Here is a 25,546-nt window from a genome sequence, read left to right on the forward strand (position 1 = left end):
GAATACTTAAAAAACAAACAAACAAACAAAACCAACCAAAAAACACCCACAAAACCCCCACTTCACTGGACTCACAGATACCAGACCTTTCAAAAGTTCAGATCAACTTAGGCCAGAGATAATTCTACTTAATCAGAAAATACTTCATTACATCAGTATAATCACAGAATTTATATTTGATTCCATTAACAGAATACACATATTTTTTTCAGCTATTTTAATTTCTTTAGTTTGTAAGTCAGATCTTTGCTGTAATAGCAAAAGGCTTTTTGCCATATTATGATCTTCCTTCTATTTACTTCAGTCTGCCTTTGTTTTTCCTAATGTCTTCTCTAACATTCTTTTCCTTTTTTTTAAATTTAAAATTATTTTTTATTATTTTACTCTGTCTTTCAATTTTCTGCTTTCCAGTGATCCCAGTCATGTTTTTCCTCCAAAATGTCTCTATTCCAACTAATATATCCTGCTTTTGACCTCACTTCTTACCTGAGTGTAGGATGGCTGCATCCCTGCTTCATCCTTCTTTTTAGAACTCTCATTTCTAAATTCTGAAATTCTGATCTGTATCCCCTATTCATCAACCATGGCCCTCCCAGATCCTCATGGTCATTTAACTCCTCTCAAATCAAATGGGCAAAACAAAAGAGGAGGGCAGAAAAGGAAGTTATCTTCATAAATCATTCTCTTACTTCTGACCAAGTTACAAGGGAGCAATCTGGGGATTATTCACATTCTTCTCCAGCATGTTGAAACCAAAAAGTTAGAAAAAGAAGACTGGCTGACATCCAACAGATTGGATCAATGAGAGGTACTTTTGTTGGGTGATTCATTTGAAAATGTAAGAGCCTCAAAGTTAAGTATCTAACCTAAACTAGTAAGAAGTCTGGGAGCAAACCGATCCCTTCACGGGCTGAACCAAATCTCCCAGCTAACAGGAACCACCTCTAGAGAAGCCCGGCACTCTCCTCAGCCTAGACCAGCCACACAACGCTTCCAACACCAACACTGTGCAGAATGGGTGCTGTGAGAATCCCCACTGCTGGATTAAAGAGAGGATTAGGATTAAGCAAAAGGGAATCAGCTCCACTTCACTGTACAGTTCTGCATAGCACAGAGACTTTTTCAAAATACATGTGAGAGTTAGTGGGCTGTGGTGTTCTTACCAACCTCCCCCACACCGACATGCATGTGCATCCCCCTCCCCAAGACAAGCCCATTTCAATTTGGGCATGAGCTGGTGCAAATACAAAACTGAGTAACATACTGATTCATTTCCAAGATAAAACCGGCTCTCTACCATCTGAGTTTTGAATCAGTATGAGAAACACCCAATTTGCTGATATTAAATAAACACTGGGAGAGGAATTCTGCAACTGCTCCTAAAAATAAATAAATCAGTATAAACAATGGGAATCCAGTATAAGCAGAAAAATGCTTCTTTTATTTGATGTGTCCAGCACATTTAGTCACCATTCAATTTTTGCCTCTTAAACTGTATTCTTGAACTCTCTAACAAAGCCAAACATTTACATTGGTAGTACAAAAATACAAGTTTTTAAACCGAGGAGAAAAAAAATATATACCTTCTTACTGTAATTCTGTCTTTTGTTACACACAATCACAATTCTACTAGGAATAAAGCACTTGTTAACATTTTAGTCTGTAAAATAAAGACACTTTTACCAACCTCAACATTAAGACAAATATGATGAGTTATGCAAAAAATAAAATCTTATAAAATGTTGTGCAACTTCATTGTGTTTGGAGGCAAAAGTTTTGTGGATGCCATTCTTACAATCTGTTAGCAAACGAATAGTTTATTTATTGGGTCATTAGTTGTGTTTTCTAGGACAAAAATAATATGGAAAGCGACAAGGTAACTTTAGGGTATTTTCTGGAAGTAAAAAGGTAAGATTTTTTTCCTTTTTTTTTTTTTTTTTTTTTTGATGAGAGTCACTCTGAAGTCCAACAAGAGAAAACAGAGAAAATAAGAAACAAAGATTAGCCCAAAGTACAGAGGAAAACTTTGTAGAAGACAGGTGGATACAGAACACCAAATTATTTCTAAGGAGATAACTGACAGTTAATATGAAACAAGACAGATTCAGAGAGAAGCAGCCCCTTACTAGGCTGGGCCATGAGACATGGGAAACAAAGACATGATTTCTTAAGCATTGTTTCGGCAATATGAGACCTAATTCACCCAAGACCATATATGGAATATAAGCTATGCTCACTATCTTACCAATGGTGATATCAAAACACTTTATGCTGAAAAAAGACTGAGGACATGAGAGACACTAACAAGAACAGACTCATCTGGCTATGCCAAACAGGAGAAGGTAAGTCTTCGCTGCACCCAGGCCCACACATACTATAGCCTCCAACATGCTCAGCAACACCTAGCCTTTCTCTTTTCTCTCCTTCAAGCAATGACATTGGGTTGCCTTGTGAAATGATTCTTTAAAGTACCACTTGTGGAAACTGTTTTCTGCTGTCAACAGTCACAAGAGAAGAGAAAGTTAGTAACTACAGGGGAGGCTGGGAATCTGTCACAACACTTCAAGAACTATTTGTTTGGAGAGCCAAGTATATGCTTTGCTATGGCTGCTTGATTCTCCTCCTATTATTTTTAAATACAGTAATATATGTATATATATGTATACACACATGCACACATATATATGAATATATAAAAAGATTATCATTCAACCCTGCTAGACCATTGTATGAATATGAAAAAAATCAGATACTGAATGATCAGCCCTGCAAATTCTGAATTTATTGTAATACAGTAATATTAGAGTAATACCATATTTTAAGTTGCATTATATAAAATTTAATGCTATGTTCAAAGCAAGTCAATATGCCCTTGGCTCCCAAAACAAATAAAAAACCCACTGAAAGTTAAAAGGCCCATAAACAGGATCTCCGATTGCTACACGTCTTTCTATGGCATTCCAGACCAAGGTGGGAAAACAAGTAGGATAACAATCATGTATTTATCGAACACCTCAAATTCCAAATAACCTGTTACACACAATTATTGTAAACTCACTCAGCATTTCAATATATGTTTTCCTTTTACAAGTCTTCAGGCTCAGACATGCTTTCATCTAGCAACCAGCAGCAACAATTTAAGATACTACTGCCCTATGGTTGGTTGTTTACTGTCCTCACAACAATGCTGGCATAAAAGAACTGATTACACAAAAACCTAATGAAGTACAGAAAGTTAAACTGAAAAAATAAACTCTAAAAATTAAAAAAGGTCTCACATTAATAGCAAGATGTTTTGTATCATTGATAAAGTGTCATCTAACCTGAATAAGGATTTACTTTTTCTGTATCTTAGATACAAGAAAATGATGTCCCTGTATTTAACTAAATCTAAACTTTTAAACCTGAGTGATTTTCTTAAAAATACAAGACATTCATTATTATTATTATATATTACATTCTATCTGTATGCAATTATACCTTAAAGACTGAAACAAACACGTAGCCACAAGAAGTATGACAGGCTACACTAAAGACAGCATCTGAAAAAAAACTCACATAAAAAACAAAATGGTTTCCATTTTAAACATAAATTACCCTATGCTAAAAGTAAACACAGAATGTTTTTCTTAAGATTCCAAGGTTTTCTTCTACATGTTGTACAAATACCAATAAACTTACCAACCAGAGAAAATATCCCAAGATAGTGCAGAGTCGTCAGAGATTCCATCCAGAAAGGACAGCAGTTTAAAAATCAAATAACTACATTCACTACATTATGAAGTGAATACAAGGCAAGCTGACAGTATAGAATATATATGTATATATATTTTTTCCAGAAATACAGGCAATTAATTAAGCATGTCACACAATTCAAGTTATATCTTGATTGTCGTGAACTGGTATGTCCTAAACAAACTGAAAGGTGGGATGAAAGCCCTACACCTACACCAAATATTTGGACACTGCTGGCAATGAGCTGTGTCAAATACTTTTGTGTCCACTGAACAGTTCCATTTGATTTTCCTGGAACTAATCACAGTACAGAATGTTAAATATACCCAATTTTACACAAATTAACCTTTAAATTTTTGGCTGTTTTTCTTTTAAAAAATCCAATATGCACCTTAATTTAGCATCTTTATAAAAGCAATATATTTGTGTCTTGTCACCTAGATTCCACATTGTCATATGGGATGTGGGACTTAGTTTATTGTGCTCTTAAGAAAAGAGTATTTCATAAATACACTTAAAATTTTTAGGCTACATGTTTTGAAAACTACATTTTTCTATTTCTACATAGCATTCTTACCTCTTCTTCCTTCAAACACATCATTGATTTCTCGTAACAACATAGACATGTCACTCAGTTGAGACTCCCAGGCCTCACAGAACACCTCAAGATTTTCCTTTGCAATCTTGCTAGATGGATGTAATGCCAGTGTTTCTGCAGCAGAAATTATCTGGACAGAGAACAAAATGTTTGCTGTTGGAAGTCCTAGTACACAGCATTGCACATGAATTCACAAATGTTGTCACAGGCAAAACACAAAATCAAACTGCTATTATTAAGTCTTTGGTATATTCATCTGACATTTGCATGCTTGATCTTCCTTGTGCATTCTTTTAACAACTGCCCAATATTAAAGTGTAACTCCTTCTTAGAATTGCTTTGGACAGTTCAACATTAGGTCTCCAAAAAATAAATACAAGCAATTTTTATTGATTCATGTCCAGTAGAAGTGGCCTGATAAAAGCTAAGCATACCTGTGGGCCAGTGACCTGAAAGGTATCTTCTGCATGTATGCAAGTAATCTCGAGGGGCTCAGTTCCAGAAACATGTCTCAATAAGCGACACACCTACATATTTTTTATAAAGATAGAAGAATGGTAAAAAATATGCTTTCATTAGTAGTGCACGTGCACACGCACACTCACACAGTGTTATTGATAGTCCTTTCATAAACTTATTGGGGACCGCAGAGCTGGGTGTTTCTCACAGAGTTTTTACAATAAAAGCAGGGCTAAATCCTGACTTGGAATGTGTAGAAAATCACCAAGAGAACAAAAAGTCTTAATGAATAAATAAACAAACAACAATGATTTTACATATTTATGACCAAACAACCTGAAAGTAATCAGACACGTACAGAACTTGGAAAAACTGTAGCATAAATGATGTCACCAAAACAGTCCTACTCAGCAATTAGCAACCATGTAGAAAATGATTTAGTCTTTCATCATCCAGGGGACTGAATTATCTTTGAGAAATCAGCATCAAATTAATCTGGGGAAAAGTAATTATTTTCATAGTAAACAAGATGTGGTCATTTTTTATTTTTCTTTTTTTAAAATAAGATTAAGAGTGAACTTTGGCCTGAGAAGGAACATTGAAGTTTTCTGATCAAAAGGAGAATTTGTAAGACAGAGACAGCACATGTGAAACTAACTGCACTGTCCATCATCAGAAATGCTGTAAGGCCTCATATACAAACACTATTTAACCTCATGTTAATGCCTGAAAAAAAAAAAAATCAGTGTCTCACTGCAACACCACCTAGTCACAGAAAAAGGGGACATTAAAGCTGAAAATAAAAAGCCATAGTATTGATTTGACAGTCCCAGAAGTTAAAGGGTGTTGCTTCTGCATATTCATATTTCTGGGACAAATCCTCAAGCCCCATATGATATCAGAATTTTTTAGAAACTATTAAGTATTAGATACCATGCAAATATAGCTGCTGGCATCACCATGCTCCTAATCAAAGTGATGTATCTTTGTATGTCTCCTACTTGTACAGTTAATTCTGCTCGTCTGTCGGAGAGAGCAACAAGGTATACATGGCAGACATCCTCTCCACTGGCACTCCCAAGAGCCATGATCTCTCAGTAGTCTCAGAAGTCCTATTTGTTCACATGTGTGAATACAACCATACAAAACCATGAATGTATTATTAGTACATGAAACATACACACTGCTTTTCGCAAAGGAGAAAAGATTTTCAGTGGCCCTCTTGTCTGACACAAACTACACAAGATCTCCAAAACAGTCAAGTTCACTGCATTAAGAAAGTTAACCTTACACTTCCAGCACTCTTAAAACATGTCTTTGGATTCAGCTGTTGCTGGAAGCCGAAAAAGGCTATCATCTCTACTTGGATCTAGAAACTTGTTTTTCAGTGAATATTTTAGCCCCAATATATACATACAGATTGAGACTAGATCCAGGAGGAGAATTGAGCATGCCTGTACATCCCTTCTAGAACAACTGTAGACACAGTGACACCTCTGGCTCAGACCCTACCCAGAACAATACAAAATTCAACAGCATACTAGGAAAATAAAATAAATAAAAATTACAGAATCACAGACCAGAGCCTTCCTAAAGAACAGATTAAGACAAATCTGGCCACTCATTTTCTAAGTGCCTTACAAAATGAAAGCAGCTGTGAACTCACCTCAACAAGTTGTTCTTTCTGCTCTGATAGCTTGCAAGTATATTCTGCTACAGCTTCAAGATTTCCTTCTACTCCTGTGATTTTTAATGCTTTGAGTACCATATGATCTGTATGGTATTTTAGGAGATCAGCTGCCAAAGATGTTGCTGCACTGTGGACCTTGAATAGCATTAAAAGAAAAGGAAAAAATAAACCTTGGAAGGAAAAAAAATTCATCCAGTACCAAGTCAAATAAACTTAGAAACATACTGATTTTTCCAAGTAGCAAAACATTTACTCCCATGAAAGCTCATCTACAACCCGCATATTATCTGGGGCTTTATTTCTTCTATTACTATTCAAAGATAAAATCCACTGCATTCAAAAAAAACCAAACCCCACAACCAAATATGGAGAGAAACAAAAGAGCAGCTACAAAATGAGAACATGAAGTTATCACACTGCAGCTTTCTGATAACGTTACAGCGAAGAAAAAAAAATGTGTATGAATTTGTGGGGCACCAAGTTCAGCATAAGTATTGCACAATGGCTACTCCTCATGAAGAACACACACTAAACTGTGTAAATCAGACTGAAGCCACGCAGTATTGTAGTTTATAATGTATTAGAAGTTCAGTTCTTATGAATAAATTGAATTCTCAGTGATGCAAGGAAAAGCTTAAATATAATCAGCTTGTGACACAGCCTCAGAAAAGTAAAAAGCATCTTTTCTGCAAGGATACTGAAGTCAGAGATGGGTCTTGGAGAAGTCTCACTCTCCTCTACACTCCCAACAAGCAAAGGAGAAGCTTCCCCTTGAAGCACATCTCTACATCCAGACACACTTTCAGATCCACAGATCTGCTGAAATTGTGCTATGAGGGACTCTACTTGACAACAGCTATCAGCAACAATTGCTGCTAGTTCTAGTGACTAGTCATAGCAGGTTTACCTATGCCCTGTAATCAGCCTCATTTTAAAAACACAGGTAAAAACAAAACAGCAACCTCTTTAGAATCAGCAGAGCATTCTTATGCTCATAAGACTATTATGAACCTTGTAATATTGCACTCACTTTGATGGACTGCACTGAATATACAATAAACTTGGCTGTTCAAGAAGAAAATTATTTTTCAAGTTCTTATGAATGCAGTGAGCTTGAAATTGTGACACTGGTGGGCCTTGACTCTGTAGAGAAGAGAATGTTTACTAGAACGGTATGTTGGCTTTTTTTTTCCACTGGACTCTACCTATTTTACCCCCTTCCCCTGGCAGTACTTCCTGTGCAGTCCAGAACTGAGGGAGGTTTTGGGTTGTTTTGGATTTTTGTTGTTTGTTTGGGTTTTTTTGTTTTTTGTTTGTTTGTTTGGTTGGTTGGTTGGGGGTTTTTTTGTGTTTTGGTTTTTTTTTTTTTTTTTCATGTAAGAAACCTTAATTGTTGCCTCAAAACTGGCTGCAACTGGTTTTTAGAGGGAAAAAAAACCAGCTACAACATGTTATAAGCTATTTATATAGTGTTGCTTGCATGCCATTAAAAATTAGCATGAACCACCAATCTCAGAAATTAAGTCAGCTCTGAAGAAAGGTTATCTGCAAGGCTTGTAATGTTAGAGTAGGAACTGGTAATTCTCATTTATATAGAGGCTACATAGAGATTATCTTTTCATTAGAGATTCTTTTAATCCTGATCTAAAATTTACTTCTACTTAATGCTGTCTCCTATCATCATCAGGAAAATATCTCAAGGAAGGAACACACCTTTTGTTTCTTCCATAAAGTGACAGAGATGGGAAAAGAACTACTTTTAACAAGGCTGTCTTGTGTTCTCAGCCACCCAGGCTCTCAAAAACATTTTAGTTAGTCACAATACTTAAATTTCACCAATAGAGATCCTGGTTGCTGACTGATACATTGCAGCACCCAAAGTTAAGACTGACAGGACAGTCCTCCTCAGCCATGTACAGAGCATGGGATCAGTCTAATCACTACACAGAAAACAAGACGCAAGCTTTCATACTCAGCGGGTCACCAAAGCAAGTCATACAGCACTTAGAATTTGTTAGTTTAGAAACCCACACCCACTCAATTTGCTCCACAATTTCTAAACCAGCATGCTACATTTTCACCTGCGTTGCTTTTAATATGGAGCTACATCACAGGGCACAGGTAACCCACTATTTTGTATTTTATGCCACTGTCTGTTAGCTGGTTTACAGAAGGTAATTTTCTATTATCGTCATCTGACAAAATTCTTTTAAGTGTGGTAAATGTGTAGTCTTTGTTGCACAACATTTTCATAAACAGAAACCTGCAGGCAGGAAAATATGGTAAAATTTACATTTATGGAACTGCAAGAAAATACAAGGCATTAATGATTTCTTCCACACACTATATTCCAGCCACCTTTGGCTTTATGATCTATGCAATTATATAGTCGCATACTATTTTGACTGGGAACCCTTCCTCCTCAATTCAGCAGATGAGAGCGATGTTACTCCAAAAGGATGATCTTACAGTTAAAGCAGCTGAACGTCACTCCAGAAAAAGCTCTGCTACTGACTTCCTAAATAACGGTAACCAAAGAAAAAACTATTCATCAAAGTGCACAAATTGTGTATCCTCCATTTTTGGGATACCACACAGCCTGACAGGAAAAGCGCAAAGCACTTAACTGCACCTGAAATAGATTCAAAGAAGTGTTCAAATCTTCAGGACAGCTGCAGGAACTATAATCCAGAAGATGAAATTTCTCATTTTGCCTCTATTAAAAAATATGCAGCATGATATTTTTGAGCAGTCGAGGTTTTCCAGTTACAGCAGCAGAGAGCTCAGACTAAGCAAGTTCACCATACTTCTCTGACATCTTTGCACTGCTCTGTAGCCTAGTACTGAAACCCTCACTGTCCTTAGTCTTCAATTTTCCATCTGTTTAAAGGAACAATAATATGAAGCAGCTGAAAGATATCTAAATGCTCCACAAATATTTCAGAAGCTGCCAGAAACCAGTAATTCCGTATTTGGCTCAAATCTGTGGCAAGGCAGCAATGCTATCTGTTAACAGGGGATCAGCAAGTGCAGTTCATCCCATGTACCATATTCGTATATAAGTTCTCACTCAGCATGCTTGCATATAGGAAGATAATGATTTGCAACAGGCACATACACAGGTGCAATTGTCTAGAAAAATACCAGAATATAGGGCACTGTCATAATACATTTCTGCTGTAGAAATCAGTAGAACAGGTTAAGTTCAAACAGTAAATATAATTTATTAATTTAAGCACAAACTACAAAAAAAAATATTTAAAATGTGATATATGCATCCCTGAGGAAAGTTTAGCCTTTACATTTAAAGCAGTGATTATATATATTGTATTTATTTCCCAACACTTCTCATTTTTTTATTGTTGCCAGAGTTAGCAAAGAGCCTATGTAACCAATATATTGCTAATCACTTCCAAGTAAGGACACAGAAGATGACTGCATACTAGCTCCCTGACGCAATTCTGATTTAGCTACTCTTGTCTATAAATAGATGCTAGCCTTTTTGGGTACAGGATCCTACTTTACAACTTCACATAAAACAAGTCAGAAATTCAATTTTTTATGCAGTTTATGCTCGCTTAAACTAGACCCACCTCTCTTTTAAGTTCATTCATGCACTGACATGTCTTTAAAATGGCTACTTCCAAGTCTTCCATGAGATCCTTTGTCTTCTGGTTTTGCTACAAGCCAAAGAAAGCAACCGACAAAACATTACACACAAAAAACAGCAAATCCCACCTTCACATCATGTGTCATTACTTCAAGCTGCTTTAGAAGACAGCCTTTTCTTTCTAGATGTAATGTTTTCATTTGCACATCCTGTATATATTCTACTTGAAAAATTCTTTTACAGAAACATTTATCACCGAATCAAATCTAAATATAATAGTGATGCAAACTAATTGACTGTTTCTGTTCAACAGGAATTTATTTATAAACCTCACTGAATTTTTTTTCAGGAACAAGTTTCCTTAAGCTTTACAACTTCCAAAAGTCTTCTCTCTAAACATCCTACAGTAGAGCAACAGTTTAAGGCATTTGTAAAATTTTCTTTTCAAATATAAACACCCTTTTAAAACAAAGTGGTACCTCAAATGTTCTATACTGAATTACAAGGAAGTTACTTAAAGCATTCTTGTAAGACTTTAGATCACTGTCTAATTTAAGAAAATACAGTAGCTAACAACATTTTGTTAAGGTACCTTCAAGACAGTTCCCACTTCTGCACATAGCACCTATCTATGGAACTACCCAAATGTCAAGAGGAAACAATACACTGGGGAAAAAAGTAGCAGTGATTTTGCATTCTCCTCCAAAATATATGGGAAACAATTATCCTAGGTGGGATGGTTAACACGGCCATAGCTGAAGAAAAATTAAGCCCTTCAGAGTCTAAATTAACATAAACATACACATACAAAATGTGTGTAGGTAGAGACATGCACATACTCCGTTTTATTTAAAGGAAAAAAAAACCCACCCAAGCCAATATGATCATTATCTCAGATACTCTTACCTGTTCGAAGTCTCAAAGATACCTGTCCTTCAAATTTAATGCTTTCCTTTAATTAATTTGTAAAAGTGTAACATCACAAAATCACTTTTAATACAAGGAGCATAATGTTTTACAGTCACTAGTGTCCTTTTTATTCTTTTACTTATTTCATGTGCACGTTTTTGCTCCTTCTATATGCATTTTTTTTTTTTTTAAACACAAATAAAGGAACTGTCTAGTCAAAATAAGGTTACGGGAAAACCTAAAACAGGACAGTAGCTTGCAATCTTATCAGCTCAAACACACAGAGGAAAAGATTTCAGAAACATTTAAAATGCAATCAACAGCATTAGATTATCTGTTGTGTTCCAGCTAGTTTTCATTAACATACAATAATTCAAAACAGAGCAGATGAGTGATGTCAGTCTAATTTAGACCTGATCTAGGTTACAACACACTTCTTACAGTTACTCCACTTGCTAAAAGAAATATGGTAAGTGGAAAGGGAAATAATTGAGTGCTCTAAGAGCTCTACCTACCCCCAGTTCATATATCTCCAAGACACAGTAATTTATTTTTTTTTAAATCAACAATTCCACTTGAATTACATTAAGTCCCTCAGAAAATATTACCCTCCAATGAAGTTGCTGAGATGAAACTAAAAAGCTACCTCAGTCAGCTGATGCTATTTTATCTGCTTATTGTGTTTTCAGTCACAGCTAGGCTGGGTTATTTATTAATGAAAATACTTAATGTATTAGCACACATGTGCACGCCCAAATATTTTCATGGATCATATATATGCATAGTCTTGTACTAGGCTCTCATTTCTATCACTTGAAATGTAGCATGTGATATTTAGAGGTGATCATTTTCCACCAGTAATAGAGCTTAGAAATACCCAAGTGTACTCATTTTGGCTGGGACAGAATTAATTTTCTTCATAGTATCTGGCATGGTGGTGTTTAGGATTTGTGGGGATGTGTTAGCTATTGCTGAGCAATGCTTACACAGCTGCCTACCAGGGCTAACCATCAACACCAAGCTAAACACAGTTTTAGCTTCTCAGAGATACGGGATTCCACACAACTAAAACCCTGTATGGGTCTTCTTTGTAATAACAACAGTCTGTACTATCAATAAGCTTTATATACTCTTCAAACTGCACTACTTCATTAAGAACACCTGGCCGCAACATCTGATTCAAAGATGAGAAAAGGAATAAAAATGCTTTATTATAAGTAATACACTCAGCTGAGTAAGTATTCTATACTTCAGTGTTGATGAGATTTTGTGCTGTATGTTTCCCCAGGAACAAGACTGAAAGCAGGTCAGCATCAGAAACAGAAACTGCATTTTCCATCTCTGCTTTTCCTCCCTCTTTTGCATGTATCTTCTATTGTCTTCAAGGAACAAGATAAGAAAAATGACCGAGGCAGAATTAATGTGCTTCTTCTCTAAAAAGGAAAACTACCAATATTTAAATCTTGTAAAAAGGACAAACAAAAATTGCCTGTAAGTCATAGTGTCACTTTCCTCTCTCTCCTCAAGATTAAAAAACCAGTCTTTTTTTAGAATATTGAAAACACTTCAACTATTGAAAAGTGAAAAATATTCTGTTGAAAACAAGAAAGGGAAACTGTGGTCACTGCAATGGGATCAAGACAATTGAAAGTTTCTGATCTACTCAACCAAAAGACTAACTGTTTTAAGATTGTGCAATGATACTTCCATTCGCCTTCCAGCTTCATTAAAATTAGTCTACCACCACTGGTAGCCTAATTCAGTCATCAAAGAATCAATGAAGCAATACTACTGGGGCAGGGAGAAGCAATACTACTGGGGCAGGGAGAAGAGAAAGACATACTGAAGCTGCAGAAGCACAGAACAAACTCTGGCTTTCTTGATCAGCTCTCACCGTGAGGAATACACACATTTCTCTCTTCCTAGACCAGAAGAAACACTGCATTAAAAATTTCTTTCCGAAGTAGAGGTGAAAAGATTTACTTTGCTAAAAAGCTCTTACAGCTTGCATCCACACTGAAACCAGATGCTCGAGTTCCATTTTAGCCTGTTTAGACAGCTCCAAAATGTGTTCTCTGTGCTCATGACTGGTATAGGCAGAGTCTGTGAAGTCCTCCGTATGTTCCAGGATAACTTCCAGCATTGTCGAAAGGTTCTCTTTTGAGAGAAAATAAAGATTCTCACGAAGACCCTCCACCTTATTCTGAAAAAGAAGCATATCAGTTCCTTGAGAATTTAAGTGGTTATACAGTTGTGATGCAAATGCAGAAAGCAAATGCATAATTTTACATTGTATTTTTCTCCTCAGTGCTTTTTTTATTATTCACTTATTTTCAAAGTAATCCAACAATTTACTTATATCCAGACCTCCAGTTTAGGGTTTGGCATTTTTTTATATGTAATACCACTATCAACAAATTACTGGCCACTTACAGAAGTAACAGCAAATACATTACTGTTCTAGTGCTGTCAAGAAAGCGTTTTAAGTTCAGTAAATTTCAGAAACTAATTGTGTATTCAGATTTTGCTTGATCTTTCCACATCCATATAATCTATTTTGCGTATTTTCCTAAAAATTTACATGTAGCAAATTGAACACTTTGAGGCACTCTGCAAAAATTTCAACCAAATTCTAAAGGGGGGGGAGGATAAATAAATAAAAGTAATAATAAAATCAAAGCGACAGACTCCAAAGAAATAAGACATGTTTGTTCCTTAATTGTTCTTAACTGAGTATGAAATTTAGAAAAGCCTTTATCAGGAAAAATCAACTGAGCTACAAGATATATTTTCAATTTGTAACACTTTCTTCGAAAGAATTTTCTCTTTTAAATGTTTGGATGAATATTTTTGTGTGCAGTTTTAAGAATACTACCAATTACAAATAAGAATTCTTCAACAACTATTTTAATGAAGTTCTGATTGGTATCCTGATACTTGAGTTTATTCAACGTCAAGGCATCACCTCAACAAAACATTAAGTGTTCTGAATGCATTCTGATTCAGGAGAAGATGGCAAGTATCAGAAGGTGTATTTTGGCAATGACAATCTTGTCAGATTCTCTAACATTTGGGACAGTTATTTAACATTGCTGAAAAGATGAAGCTCCACCATTTGGCAATTTTAAAGTTTTAAATTTTTTTTTTTTCAAAATCCTAGTTCTGATGTAATTTATTAGGCTGTAGAAAACAATACTATTTCTACTCTTACCTTGAATTCTTTGATGCCAGAATATATGCTGATGGGGGCCATTTCATTTTCTCCGTTTGGTCTAGAGTCAGTTACAATTTCTATTACCTGTTCTAAAGCTAATCTCATCCGATGAAAAACTCCATCTTTGTTTATACGAGCAGATTCACAGTCTGGATGCCTCAGACAAGTCTTTTTAAAGAAAGCAAAATAAATATTATGAAAGAGTACACATGCCATATAGCAAAATTAATCCTTCCTGCTAAGGCAAGTCTAAAGAATGTGTTAGAATACGATTAAATTCTTTCTGTTAAACTGCTATTGTGTTAAGTAGAATTCATACCATACTCAGAATATAAAGATTTTCCTCTGTTCATTCTTTACTCTTATGCTCTTCTTTAGATTAGAAAGAAGAGTGAGCTATACTGCCAGATGCCATACTCTGTGATTTATCCAAGTTGTGTAAGAGTGTGGATACTCACTCACCTTTGAAGCCGTTAGAAGCATCATGGTGCACTTCTCAAGAACAGCCCTAGATGCTGCCATTCTGGCCTTTTTCTTCTCATCCTTCAAATCCTAAACACCAAAATTAAAAATGACCTGAATATTACACAATATCTAAAATGTTAACTGTTTGTGAGACTGGAAAAAGGAAACTTGCAGATGGATGGATTGTGAGAAAGTTCCTTTATGTCTGACAACCGCTATTTTCAGCCTAACTCATGATCTAGAACTTGCTTTTCAGACAGACCTTAATTTATGCATTTATTCTTGGCTCTATTCAATTCATATTTCAAAGAAGGAAGATCTCAGAGATACAGAACATATTATGTAAACTGTCACTAATTTTGCTATCTTTATCGTATAGTGTTATTCATAAAACGGAAAAATTAGATTAAAAGAATAGCTGACTAAAAAATATTTTCTGAAATGGAGGGAGGGTAAGGCAAAGACAGAGAACACCACACCACATTGTCACTGTACTGCGGTGAAGGAAATGTAAAATAAATCTTTTGTCTAACTGTTATATTTACTACATAACAGTAATAAAGGAAGTTTTCACAGGCTAAAAAAGCAATTCCTCTATAGAAAGGCACTGAGTACAGAAACTGTTCAAGAACTCTCCAGGGAGAAGGATATACCTGCAAACTGAACTATACCCCCTGAAAAGTTCACCTAAAGGGAAGAATTTAGAGTCCAAATTGGGATGGGGGTGCGAGGGAGGGAAGAGGGCAAGACATGAATCCCTCAACATGTAAGATGATCTAATTTACAAAGTTAAAACTATGATCTTCTTAATGCTCACAAAGATAGCTGAGTGCTATTAGACAGGCAACTGAATGGGACCAGAGGAAAAGGGAACAGTTTACAGGATGAAATTAATCCTAATTTACCCCAGATTAGCAAAAAAAATCCAGATAAATCATGGCAGCAGTCTTTTTTGACATTCTTATAAAAATCTTATTTAGCAACTGCAGAAAATATTTAAGATCAAAATCACATTAAAAAAAAAAAAAAACAAACAAACCAAACAGTTCATTTCTGAAATTTTGACGTTACATTCTGATAAATCTGGCCACAGTCAAGAGTTTCTGGCATATTTATTATACATATACTAAGGAAAAATACTTTGAGGGATGCTCCTCCCAATAAAACTAACAATGACACACAGAAGCATACACAGTGTAAATTGAGTATATCAGAAAAGTCCTGATACATTTTAAAAAGTAGCAATGAAGCACTCTTTCCAAAAGAGTCAAGTAGGCAAGGAGGGGAAAGCCAAAGACCAGTTAACACTGAAAACCAAAAATAATTGAAGAGTATCACTTACTAATAATGCACCTTTCCCTTTCCAAAGAACAACTACGATGAATATTTCAGGAAAAAATAAAGGGAGTTCATTTCCAAGCAATTATTTCCTTTAAGTACATGTAGCTTTTCCAGAACTGATTCTTTGATACTGAGAATGTACTTATCAGACTCAGAACACATCAACAGTAAAAGGAGATGCATGAGGGTGGCCAATTGTTTATACAAATTGAATTCTAAATTTTGCTGGATATTATGGACTCTGTATATCTATATCAGACCCTGGTTCAGTTCTGAATAGAGGATTTGATTGCTAAGGGGAAGTAACTACAGGTCACGGCAGAAGCCTTAAGCCTCACCAAACCTTTTATTTACATGGAAGTAGCAGCAGAAAGCTTCCTGCATGAATGAAAGTCTTTGAAAAAATAGCTGCATGTGAGAAGTAAAAAACTGTTATCTCAACATAAGAAGGTTTTGACTTAAACCTAGAAAAATATTCAATAATGATAATAATAATAATAATAGCAAATGCTTTAGTAGAATCTAAAGATTTCATGTTAGGTGTTTGCTATAATAATTACTCTGCTTTCAAATCCCTTCATTATGTGCAAACATCAAATGTTTCTGTCAAGTAACAACAGACAAATTCTCTACCAGAGTAATAAACCAGAAAAGTTAGAGCTAAAAGACAGTGATCGAAGTCAAAGGACATCGCAAATTACATGCACCCAGGCTTCTGGAAGATATGCAGATCAAACAACGCAGTGGTATTTCTCAGGCTGAGCTTTAAAATCAAAAGATGTCCTCTGGGTGGAGCAAGCAGAAGAAGTTACGTTTCAGAGATAAGACATCAGCAACTGTTTTGTAACAGTTCATCATCCCAGAAGAACCCAAATCTTCCAGGGAATCAGATGAAAATGACAACATCTCTCACAGCTTTTTATTAATACTTACATTTTGCCTATCTCCAGTTAAATGGGCAAATTCTACCATTTCATTTCCAAATTGGCTGAATATTTGTACAAACTCCTGGAAACTACTGACTTTTTCTAGTTGTTCCATTGTTGCAAGAACCTGCAAGATAAGGGAAAATACTGTGGGTTTTCAAGATGCTAACCAGAAAACTTTTATTACTAAACTAGGAATATTATTATTTGCAGACACTTCTAAATTGTGTTATTTAAAATGTATATATTTCGTCACTATTTAAGCATTAATAACTCAACAGCATTTGTTGTCAACCTTCAAAAAACCATTTCCCTCATTCTTCCCAGTATCAAGAGTAACATTATTACAGGATTCAGTTTCCAGACTTAGAAAAACTGTTACTGTCATATTAAATTTAAAAACATAAGTACTTGAAATTAATATATATAGATTCTATCCCTATGTTGTAACTCTCAATTTCAAAGTTCTATTTCAGATGCATAACTTTCAAAGTCTAAAACCAGAGTTTAAGTCAGACAGGTGTTTTAATAGCTGTGTGCATTCAAAAAAAAAGCAATGACCTTCCACAAAATAAACCAAAACCAGTTAGAAATTAGTTAATATATAGTTTTATACTTTCTGTAACAACTTACTCTGAGTATTTTTATTAGCTCTATATAAAACAAAGAATTAAATGAACCCAAGTTGTATCAAGCTCTTAAGACACATACAAGCATGCAAACACAGCATTTTTTAAAACATTCAGCAAAAATTATACAGTTTATAAATTACTGAAGCTATCCTGCTGAAATCACTACAATATGGTTTATAACAGAGATTAATATTAGGGTTTTTCAGGTTAGAGGTATAGTTTTTAATCCCAAAGTGATCTTTCAAAACCACTAAATGTCTTCAGAAGGGACGACTGTCAAAGTAGTTCTTTATTGTGTTTCAGACTGGAGATAAGATACCTCTTGAAAATTTAACAAACTGTACTTGAAAGGGAGAAACTTCAACTTATTTTTCGTTTCCTATGCCAAAAGTATCTCCCTCTTCCAAAAATAAAGCAGTCTAGATATGATTGTGAAAAACTACCCCTTCCCTGTGACCCAGGCAAACTCTCCTAAGAAGCCACCCGTTCTTTTGTAATAGAGCAGCTGCTCAGTCTCATAATCTATGCAAAGCAAATGCTCCACTAAATCCTGGGAGTACTGTGGAACTGGCTGCTTTATCATGCAACATTAGACTGCAGTATCTGAGTATCTTGTTAAGCAGTCAGTTCCACAAAGGCTGCAGAAAGAGGAACTTTTTAATGCATGAGCAAGGCTGAGGTATAAAGGACTTGAAAAAAGCTGCATGAAGATGAAGATGCGAAAACAGCAGTACAAGGGTGGAAAATGCAGAGAACCACGGGACTGGGAAAATGAAGGTGTAGGAAAGTAAATGTGGAGGAAGAAGAAAACATACAAGGTCCAACTTTCTCTTCTAAGAATAGGTAAAAAAATAATAGCAATTATGCTTAATCATTCTTGGTTTAAGCAAGTATAGTACTTCAAGAGTACAGTCTTTGTTGCAAACAACTGTTAGAGTTATACTAGAGCAAGTATTTCTGTCTTGACAAATCTCTTGTCAAATAAAATTTCAGTGAAAGCACACGTATTAGCCACAGATAACAATTATAGACATTCCAGGCAGAGCTGACATTCCAAGAAACTACATACAGGGAGAAAATGTACAGACAGCTCTAGATTTGTCTAAAGCTTATTCAAGAAGCTATTAAAATGTAAAATACCTGTGATGTCTTCATAATTTTTCATTTTAAACTTTCCTCAACTTGAAATACACAGACAGTAATTAAAATGTAGATTTTTTTAATGCAAGGTTTAAAATGTGTGTCAAAAAAGGCTTTACGTTCCTATTAATATCTAAATCAGAACTTAGTATTACGCAGCTACTGCTGCACTATGAATGTCACCTTTCAGACAGCCATCGTAGGCTGACATCACTTCAGGGCACATCCATATTTTGATCCAATCTGCACAGTGGAGCAACACCCCCACTCTGTCACTACTTCCCTGTTCCTCGTTCTGGCACTCCTAACCCGACTGATGACAGTAAGTGGAGCAAGACTTTTAAGTTCACTGATGCAGTGACTAAGTCTGATGGACAGTGAAACAAATTTTGAAAGGTAGGAAAGATGTGGGCAGGGGCTTAAAAAAATGCAAACAATCTAAAAACACAGGGATGGTATCTATGGCATGGAGGATGCAGAAGCAGGAACAGGATCACTGGGATCATCAGCCAGAGTCTGGGATCTGGAGCAGATCACCATTCCAGGAGATCTCAATCACTTTATCAGTCTATGAGACTGGACATCCAACCACTAAGCTGTTTTACTGTCCTTTGTCCTTGGTTGACTTAACTCCTCTTGATTCATACAAGGAAGATGACGATGACAATGAAAATGAAGGTGTTCGGGAAGAGGCAGCAAGAACATTGGGCACTCTGTCTCTAAGATGAAAATGCAGCTGAGATCTTCTGGAACAGTGACCCACTCCAAGAAGCTAGCATCTGCTCCAGCTGGCAATACTGATGATCCTGTTCTGCCTTTCCATCCTCCACACCATATTATACTACACTGCCTCTGAGGATCTGTGTGCACTTCTTAAGTCCTTGACCCCATCATCCCTCTACCACAGTATTTCTTACAGGAAGAAATGCTTTGCTATCCACCATACCAGTGTCTGACACACTTTTCAGGACTGTACTTTATAAGTATCAGGGTATTCTTGTATAAGACACCATTGTTTGTTTAATTTAGTCCTAGAAATGTGAATTGCTCTACTGGTACCATAAACAGAAGCAGACATTCTCAAACACGTGTAGACTACGCATAGAAAGGGGAATGCAGTAAAGCGCAAAAGACCACAAAGACTAGGGTGACTATGGCAGTCAGAGACACTCTGGAATATGAGACTTCATTACCTTCAAAATTAGATCTTGCACATATGCTTACTATATTAATATCACTGTATGTATAGTAGTTTTATATATATTTGAGACCATCATAAACCATACCCTGCTGCTGAAAGGATATATCCCCTCCTTATCCCTTCACGGCACAAGCACCTGCAGAGTTGTTCCGTAACCTAAATCTGTGTTAACACAGCCACTTTTGGAAAGGTAAATTAATTCAGATCACTGCATGGCTGTAGACAATGGCAGAAGAAAAGCTCACAAAAGACAGCAAAAGGTATTAAATGCACCATTCTGGTCTGCAGTGCAAGAAAATGACAAAACTGCAAGCAACTTCAGCAAATTAATATTGGTAAAATTGTTGCCACCTTCACCAACCACTGGAAGGAGAAAAGAGCACTAAGACAGCAAATCAGCACTGCTAAGTCTAAGGCCAGACTGAAGCAGGTATTACTGTAATTTTTGATTCCTGGACTCAGCTAAGTGTCTTGGATCTAGAAGGTGCAAAAGAGAGACTAGCATGTCTGGAAAGCAAACTGGGACAAAAGAAGAGAGATAACATGAGGAGTCAAAAGAGAAAAGAGGGGTCCTGCTTCAGATTACGAGTTGAAAATTAATGGAAAAGCCTAGGCCCTATCAGGCTCTCATTTTTCAACCATGAGGTTTTTCTATTTTTGCTTTAGCACATCAGGGGAAGGGAAAAAAAAAAAGAATATCCTACAGGCAAGACAGTACAGTACATTAAATATTACATTTGAGGTTAAATGGGCCTTCATACATTATTTAAATCAACTAAGTAGTTTCAAGCTAAGTTTCAAGACATAAGTTAAACTGCACAAAAAACTTTTAATCTGTAAACCTCACTTCACTAGCACAGACTTTTATCAGCATTCCTCACAGCTTTTTACCTTAGAGACATTCATAATGCTCTCTTTGTCTTGATCCTGACAGTACAAACATCCTGTCCTTAGCAAGTAGAAGCTTTTATTGGCCATTTTACTGACAGACACACTTTACACCTTGCAGCAGACTTAAAGTTAAGTAAGCAGTAACACAACATCTCCTCCAGCATACTAAGTCAATAGAGCAATACAGGCCACACAAAATGTAGTAAGTCACTGAGAATTATGTTATTCCTCCTGAATTACAGCCATCCCCTTTCAGATATCTGGTAGATAAACATGTGCAAGACCTCTTTATTTTTCATTTCCCCTAGAGATACAATGAAAATACCACTTCATTTATCACCACTCTTTTGCATTGACTGCAGGTATCATAAAAAACCAAAACAAAACCAAACAAATACCTTATTTCTGGAAGTTATAATTTGCTTAATAACAATTCTGTCTGCTAATACCAGCACCTTTGTGACAGAAGAAAGCAACAATCTTGCAGCTTTCACCACACCCGTTTTGTCTGTAAAGATTGTTATGTGGCTATCAGATTCTGGATGATCCAAGTTTGCCACGTCCGTAAGCTGTGCGATTGTTTCACCTAGTGGGGAAAAAAAAAATAAATTAACATTTCATACACACAGAAAAGATACTGGCCCATTAAGAATCCTTAATACCCTTAGTATCCTTTGAGGGATAAAACTACACTTTCAGAGCTACCTACAATTTTTTTATTTCACTTCACTTCTACTGACTGTTGGTGGCACCCTCTCCATATTTAAATTTGGACTGTTATTCAGTACTGCCTCCTTCTTCCATCTGTTACATACACAGATTTTCTTACAGTAGTCTACAGAAATTTGAGGTGGAAGGGGTAGAGCTGGGGAGCGTGGAGGGAGAAAACATTCATGGGAGATATTTTTCCAATTTTAATAACAGAAGTCAAATCAGTGTTGACACTTGCAGCATCAACCCCCTGAAGGAGTGGGATGCAACAAGGAAGGAAGAACTACAAATTCCCCTCTGCTTTCCAAATTTTAGTTAGTATTCCCATTTCCTATTCCTGTAGAAGTCTTCAGGCATGACAAATAAAGAGATTCCAAACAGTAACTTTACAACTTACAGGACTGAAGCATTATAGTGCAATGACTGTACATTAAGTTCAAAGGAGGGCCACCAAACAGTATGTTGTCAGAGACAGGAGAGGAAAAAAAAAAGGCAAGGAAGTACTGATTTTCGGTTCATAAGGATCTTTTTATTCAACTAGCATTTGATTTAATAGTTAAATAGAAGTATTTGACTACTCCTATTTTTCATGCAGTTAAAAATTCTACAATCCAATGCAGCCAAGGGAAATTCTTGTCTGAGAAAAGTCACAGACTCTTACTCAATTAAATCTTCTGGAGTACCCTAGGTAATAATGCAATAGGGGAAAGGCATAGAGTAGTTTCCTATTCCACAACCACAGGACTTCTGGGAGACTGGACTCAGGCCAGCTCTGAGACATGCTTTTTGTTAGCATGCAAGACAAGATGATCAACCCACAACTAACCTACAGATCATCCTTGAAGACAAAATCTAGGACATTTGATCGAGTCCCCTATGACTCATCTTCAAAATCTCAACTAAGGTAATTCACCTAAACAGACAATATACTCCAAAAGCCTGATAAAGCCAGAGGTCCCATATGAAGAACCTAAGGGTGCATTATTACTCTGGAAATAGCACACACAAACACAGTGGAACAAGGAAGACCTGACAGTCCTTCAGACCACAGAGCTCCAAGCTTCAGTGTTTATGTCCAGATTTCTCTCCTCTGACAACTGTAATCCTTTAAGCTCCTAAACTGCCTGAAGACGTATTGCACTATGGCAAAGAACTTCCAGTACTTTTGCTAAGGACCAGGCTAGGTCATAAAAGCCACACTACAAATAATTAAGAGGGTCCTTCTAGTGTAAATATGCAAACATGATAAACAGAATTCACTCTGAGATGGTGAGTTCCACAGCTGAAGGGCCTGAAAATTAATAGAAGCAAGACGAATTACAGAAGTACAGCTATTATCCAAAGAGTGAGGGGAGCCAGATACACTAACAATGAGGCTTTAGGACAAGTGTCCAGTGAGGCAAGGAGATCTTTTAACAGCAAAACAAGATTGGCCATTGCCTTCTCCACAGTCAAATTAATTTTTCAGGCCAATCTCTAGTTGGAACTGTTCAACTTTGTCAGTAGATTAACCCCAATCTCTTCCTTTGACTTCAAAATATATGTAACAACAGAAAATGCTGTAGGAACATGCTGAGAGCAATTCAAATAGATGTAAAGTTCTTTTGGTAACTAAGGAAGGATGCACCACATCATTACCCCATTTCTTATGCTGTGGGATTCACCTTCCTGAAGATGAAAAGTCATAGCTGAAGAATCTAGTTATACAAACAATAATCAGAGAACACAGAGAGAGCTGCAACATCTGCCTGTCAGAAGCTCCAGACAGCCCTAGAAACTTGGGACTTCTGACAACAGAACAAAGGGTTCCTTCTCTGCCTACAGATCTGCATCGACAGGAACAGGAATGATGTCCTGGGAGTAAGCTATGAGGAAAAAAACCCTGTTAAGATTAAAAAGACTGAGATAGGGACTATTTAAGCCAGTTGGGTATACACAAGTCCATGGGACACATCTAGAGTGCCAAAAGAGCAGTTCAGTGTCACTGTAAATTTGCTATCATGTCTGAAAGATTGTGACAATTGGGACACATGTTAAATGATAGAAAAGCAACTGTCACACCCATCTTCAGGAAGAGTAACAAAAATTCAGGCAATTATCAGCCTCATGTCAGTCTCCAGGAACATTACTAAAATAATCTTGGAAGTCATTACCACATGAAGCAGAAAAAAGCAATCAGGAAGAGTCAGCACAGACCTGCAAGGGTGAATAGTCCTTATCAACTTGAATGTTTTCTATGATGAGATGACACCATCTCTAGAAAAGGAAGTAATGGATGCTGCGTGTCTCAACTTTAGCAAGGCCTCCAACATAATCTCACATAGTGTCATTATAACTAAATCATGAGATACGGACTGAATAAGTGAACAATAATGTGGGTATAAAATGGACCTGACAGGCTCAGAGATGGTAAGCGGTACGAAGTCCAATGAGCAGCCAGTTACCAACAGTGTCCCTCAGGGACTGATGCAAGGAATCAAAACTGTTCCCGGGGTGATGGGCCAGCACATTCATAAGTGTGTGAATAATACCAAACTGGGGGAGTCTCTGATATGCTGGAGAACAGGGCTACTACACAGAGGGACAGGCCGGAAAGATGATCTGACAGAAAGTCTGTGAAGTCCAACAAAGGCAATAATAGTCCTGCATCTGGGCTAGAGTAACACCACACCACAGTACAGGCTGGGCTCAGCTGCCTAGAGAAGACCTTTGCAAGGAAAGACATGAGGGTCCTGGTGGACAAAGAGTTGAACAGGAGTCAGCAGTTGATGGCCAGCTGCATGCTGGATTTTTAGTAGAGGTGTAACCAGCAGGCTGCAGGAATGAGACTTCCCTTCTGTTTGGCACTTGTGAGACAGGCTCTGGAGTACCATGTTCAGTTCTGGGCTCCTCAGGACCAGGGAAAGCATTGCACATAGTGGAGCATGTGACATAAGGAGAGAGGTTGAAGGAAGCGGGTTTGTTCCACCTCAGGAAGAGAAGGCCAATGGCAGAGTTTACTGCTGTCTACAACCACTTACCTAATAGCCAGGTATGGAGAAGACAGAGACAGACTGCTCGTGCATAGTGATAGGACAAAAAGCAATGAACAAGATATAAGAAAATACTTTTGCCACTGTAAGGGTGGTCAAACACTGTAAGAGGTGTACAACAAATTACAAGGTCCCCATTCTTGGAATTAAATGTCCCTTCCAATCTAAGTTATTCTGTGATTCTATTTATCCATTTTAAATTATTGGGTTTCAGCCTTCTTAATTTAGTCCTTCTCTGCACTAAAAGACAAGGCAAAAATAGGAGAGTGCTATTTATTGCTTCCATTTTGCTCCCTGTCTTCCTTTAGGGCTATGTAGTACTCTGGCAGAGAATACTGAAAATGTTATGACACTAACTCATTCTTGACATGTGTTTTCTCTTTTAAATTAACCAGTCTTTCCTAGTTTTAGAGAAAAAAAAAAATCACAGATGGGCATCTAAAAATGTGCTTCTTTGAGTTACATTCCACTACTATACTGTCACTGTAAATACTGACACAGTGCAAGACTAATGTTAGGCAAAATCTGCTACATGACCCTCCGCAGTGTTTTATGATTCTATTTTGAGTCAATCAAATTACGAGGTTTATTACAAGGAAATAGTCATAACAAGTCTGAAACACTTCAGATCACTGATTATATCCCTTCACAAGAGACAGATACAACATCTGTCATCCTTCAAAGCCTCTGCAGGATATGCAATTGATTTAAAGACTCCCTACTTTTCTTAGCAACTGAGATGCTTCATGTTCTAAATCCTTTAGTGTTGAAATCTATCTTCCACACCTAAAAAGGTGTCCCTTTAACTTCTGAGGCACAATCTAATTTATTGGCTAAAAAGAAACATGAACAGCTCTACATCTTCTGCCCTAAACAGCAAGGGCTTTCTGTAGCCCAATGCTGTCAGAACATGGGATTCTTTTATACAAGTCAATATTCTTGCTATAATTGTCCAGGAGATTTTACTGGCTTGCTTGGGAACACCAAAGTTG

The 25,546-nt window shown here is 36.6% G+C and overlaps 1 protein-coding gene across 2 annotated transcripts in view; it reads right to left on the bottom strand.

Moving 5' to 3' along the window:
- CTNNAL1 (catenin alpha like 1) overlaps positions 1-25,546 on the bottom strand; it is a 60,596-nt gene that overhangs the window by 11,721 nt on the left and 23,329 nt on the right. For both annotated transcript variants that reach the window (XM_074899375.1, XM_074899374.1), the window contains exons 3-11: positions 21,210-21,397; positions 16,955-17,074; positions 14,678-14,767; positions 14,213-14,383; positions 13,004-13,204; positions 10,076-10,162; positions 6,459-6,617; positions 4,768-4,860; positions 4,313-4,463 (exon numbers count right to left, since the gene is read on the bottom strand). In XM_074899375.1, coding sequence (XP_074755476.1) covers positions 4,313-4,463; positions 4,768-4,860; positions 6,459-6,617; positions 10,076-10,162; positions 13,004-13,204; positions 14,213-14,383; positions 14,678-14,767; positions 16,955-17,074; positions 21,210-21,397 — 1,260 coding nt within the window. The remainder of the gene's footprint in view (positions 1-4,312; positions 4,464-4,767; positions 4,861-6,458; positions 6,618-10,075; positions 10,163-13,003; positions 13,205-14,212; positions 14,384-14,677; positions 14,768-16,954; positions 17,075-21,209; positions 21,398-25,546) is intronic.

Source organism: Athene noctua, chromosome 2 (genome assembly GCF_965140245.1).
Source record: "Athene noctua chromosome 2, bAthNoc1.hap1.1, whole genome shotgun sequence".
In the NCBI taxonomy this organism is placed as follows: Eukaryota; Metazoa; Chordata; class Aves; order Strigiformes; family Strigidae; genus Athene; species Athene noctua.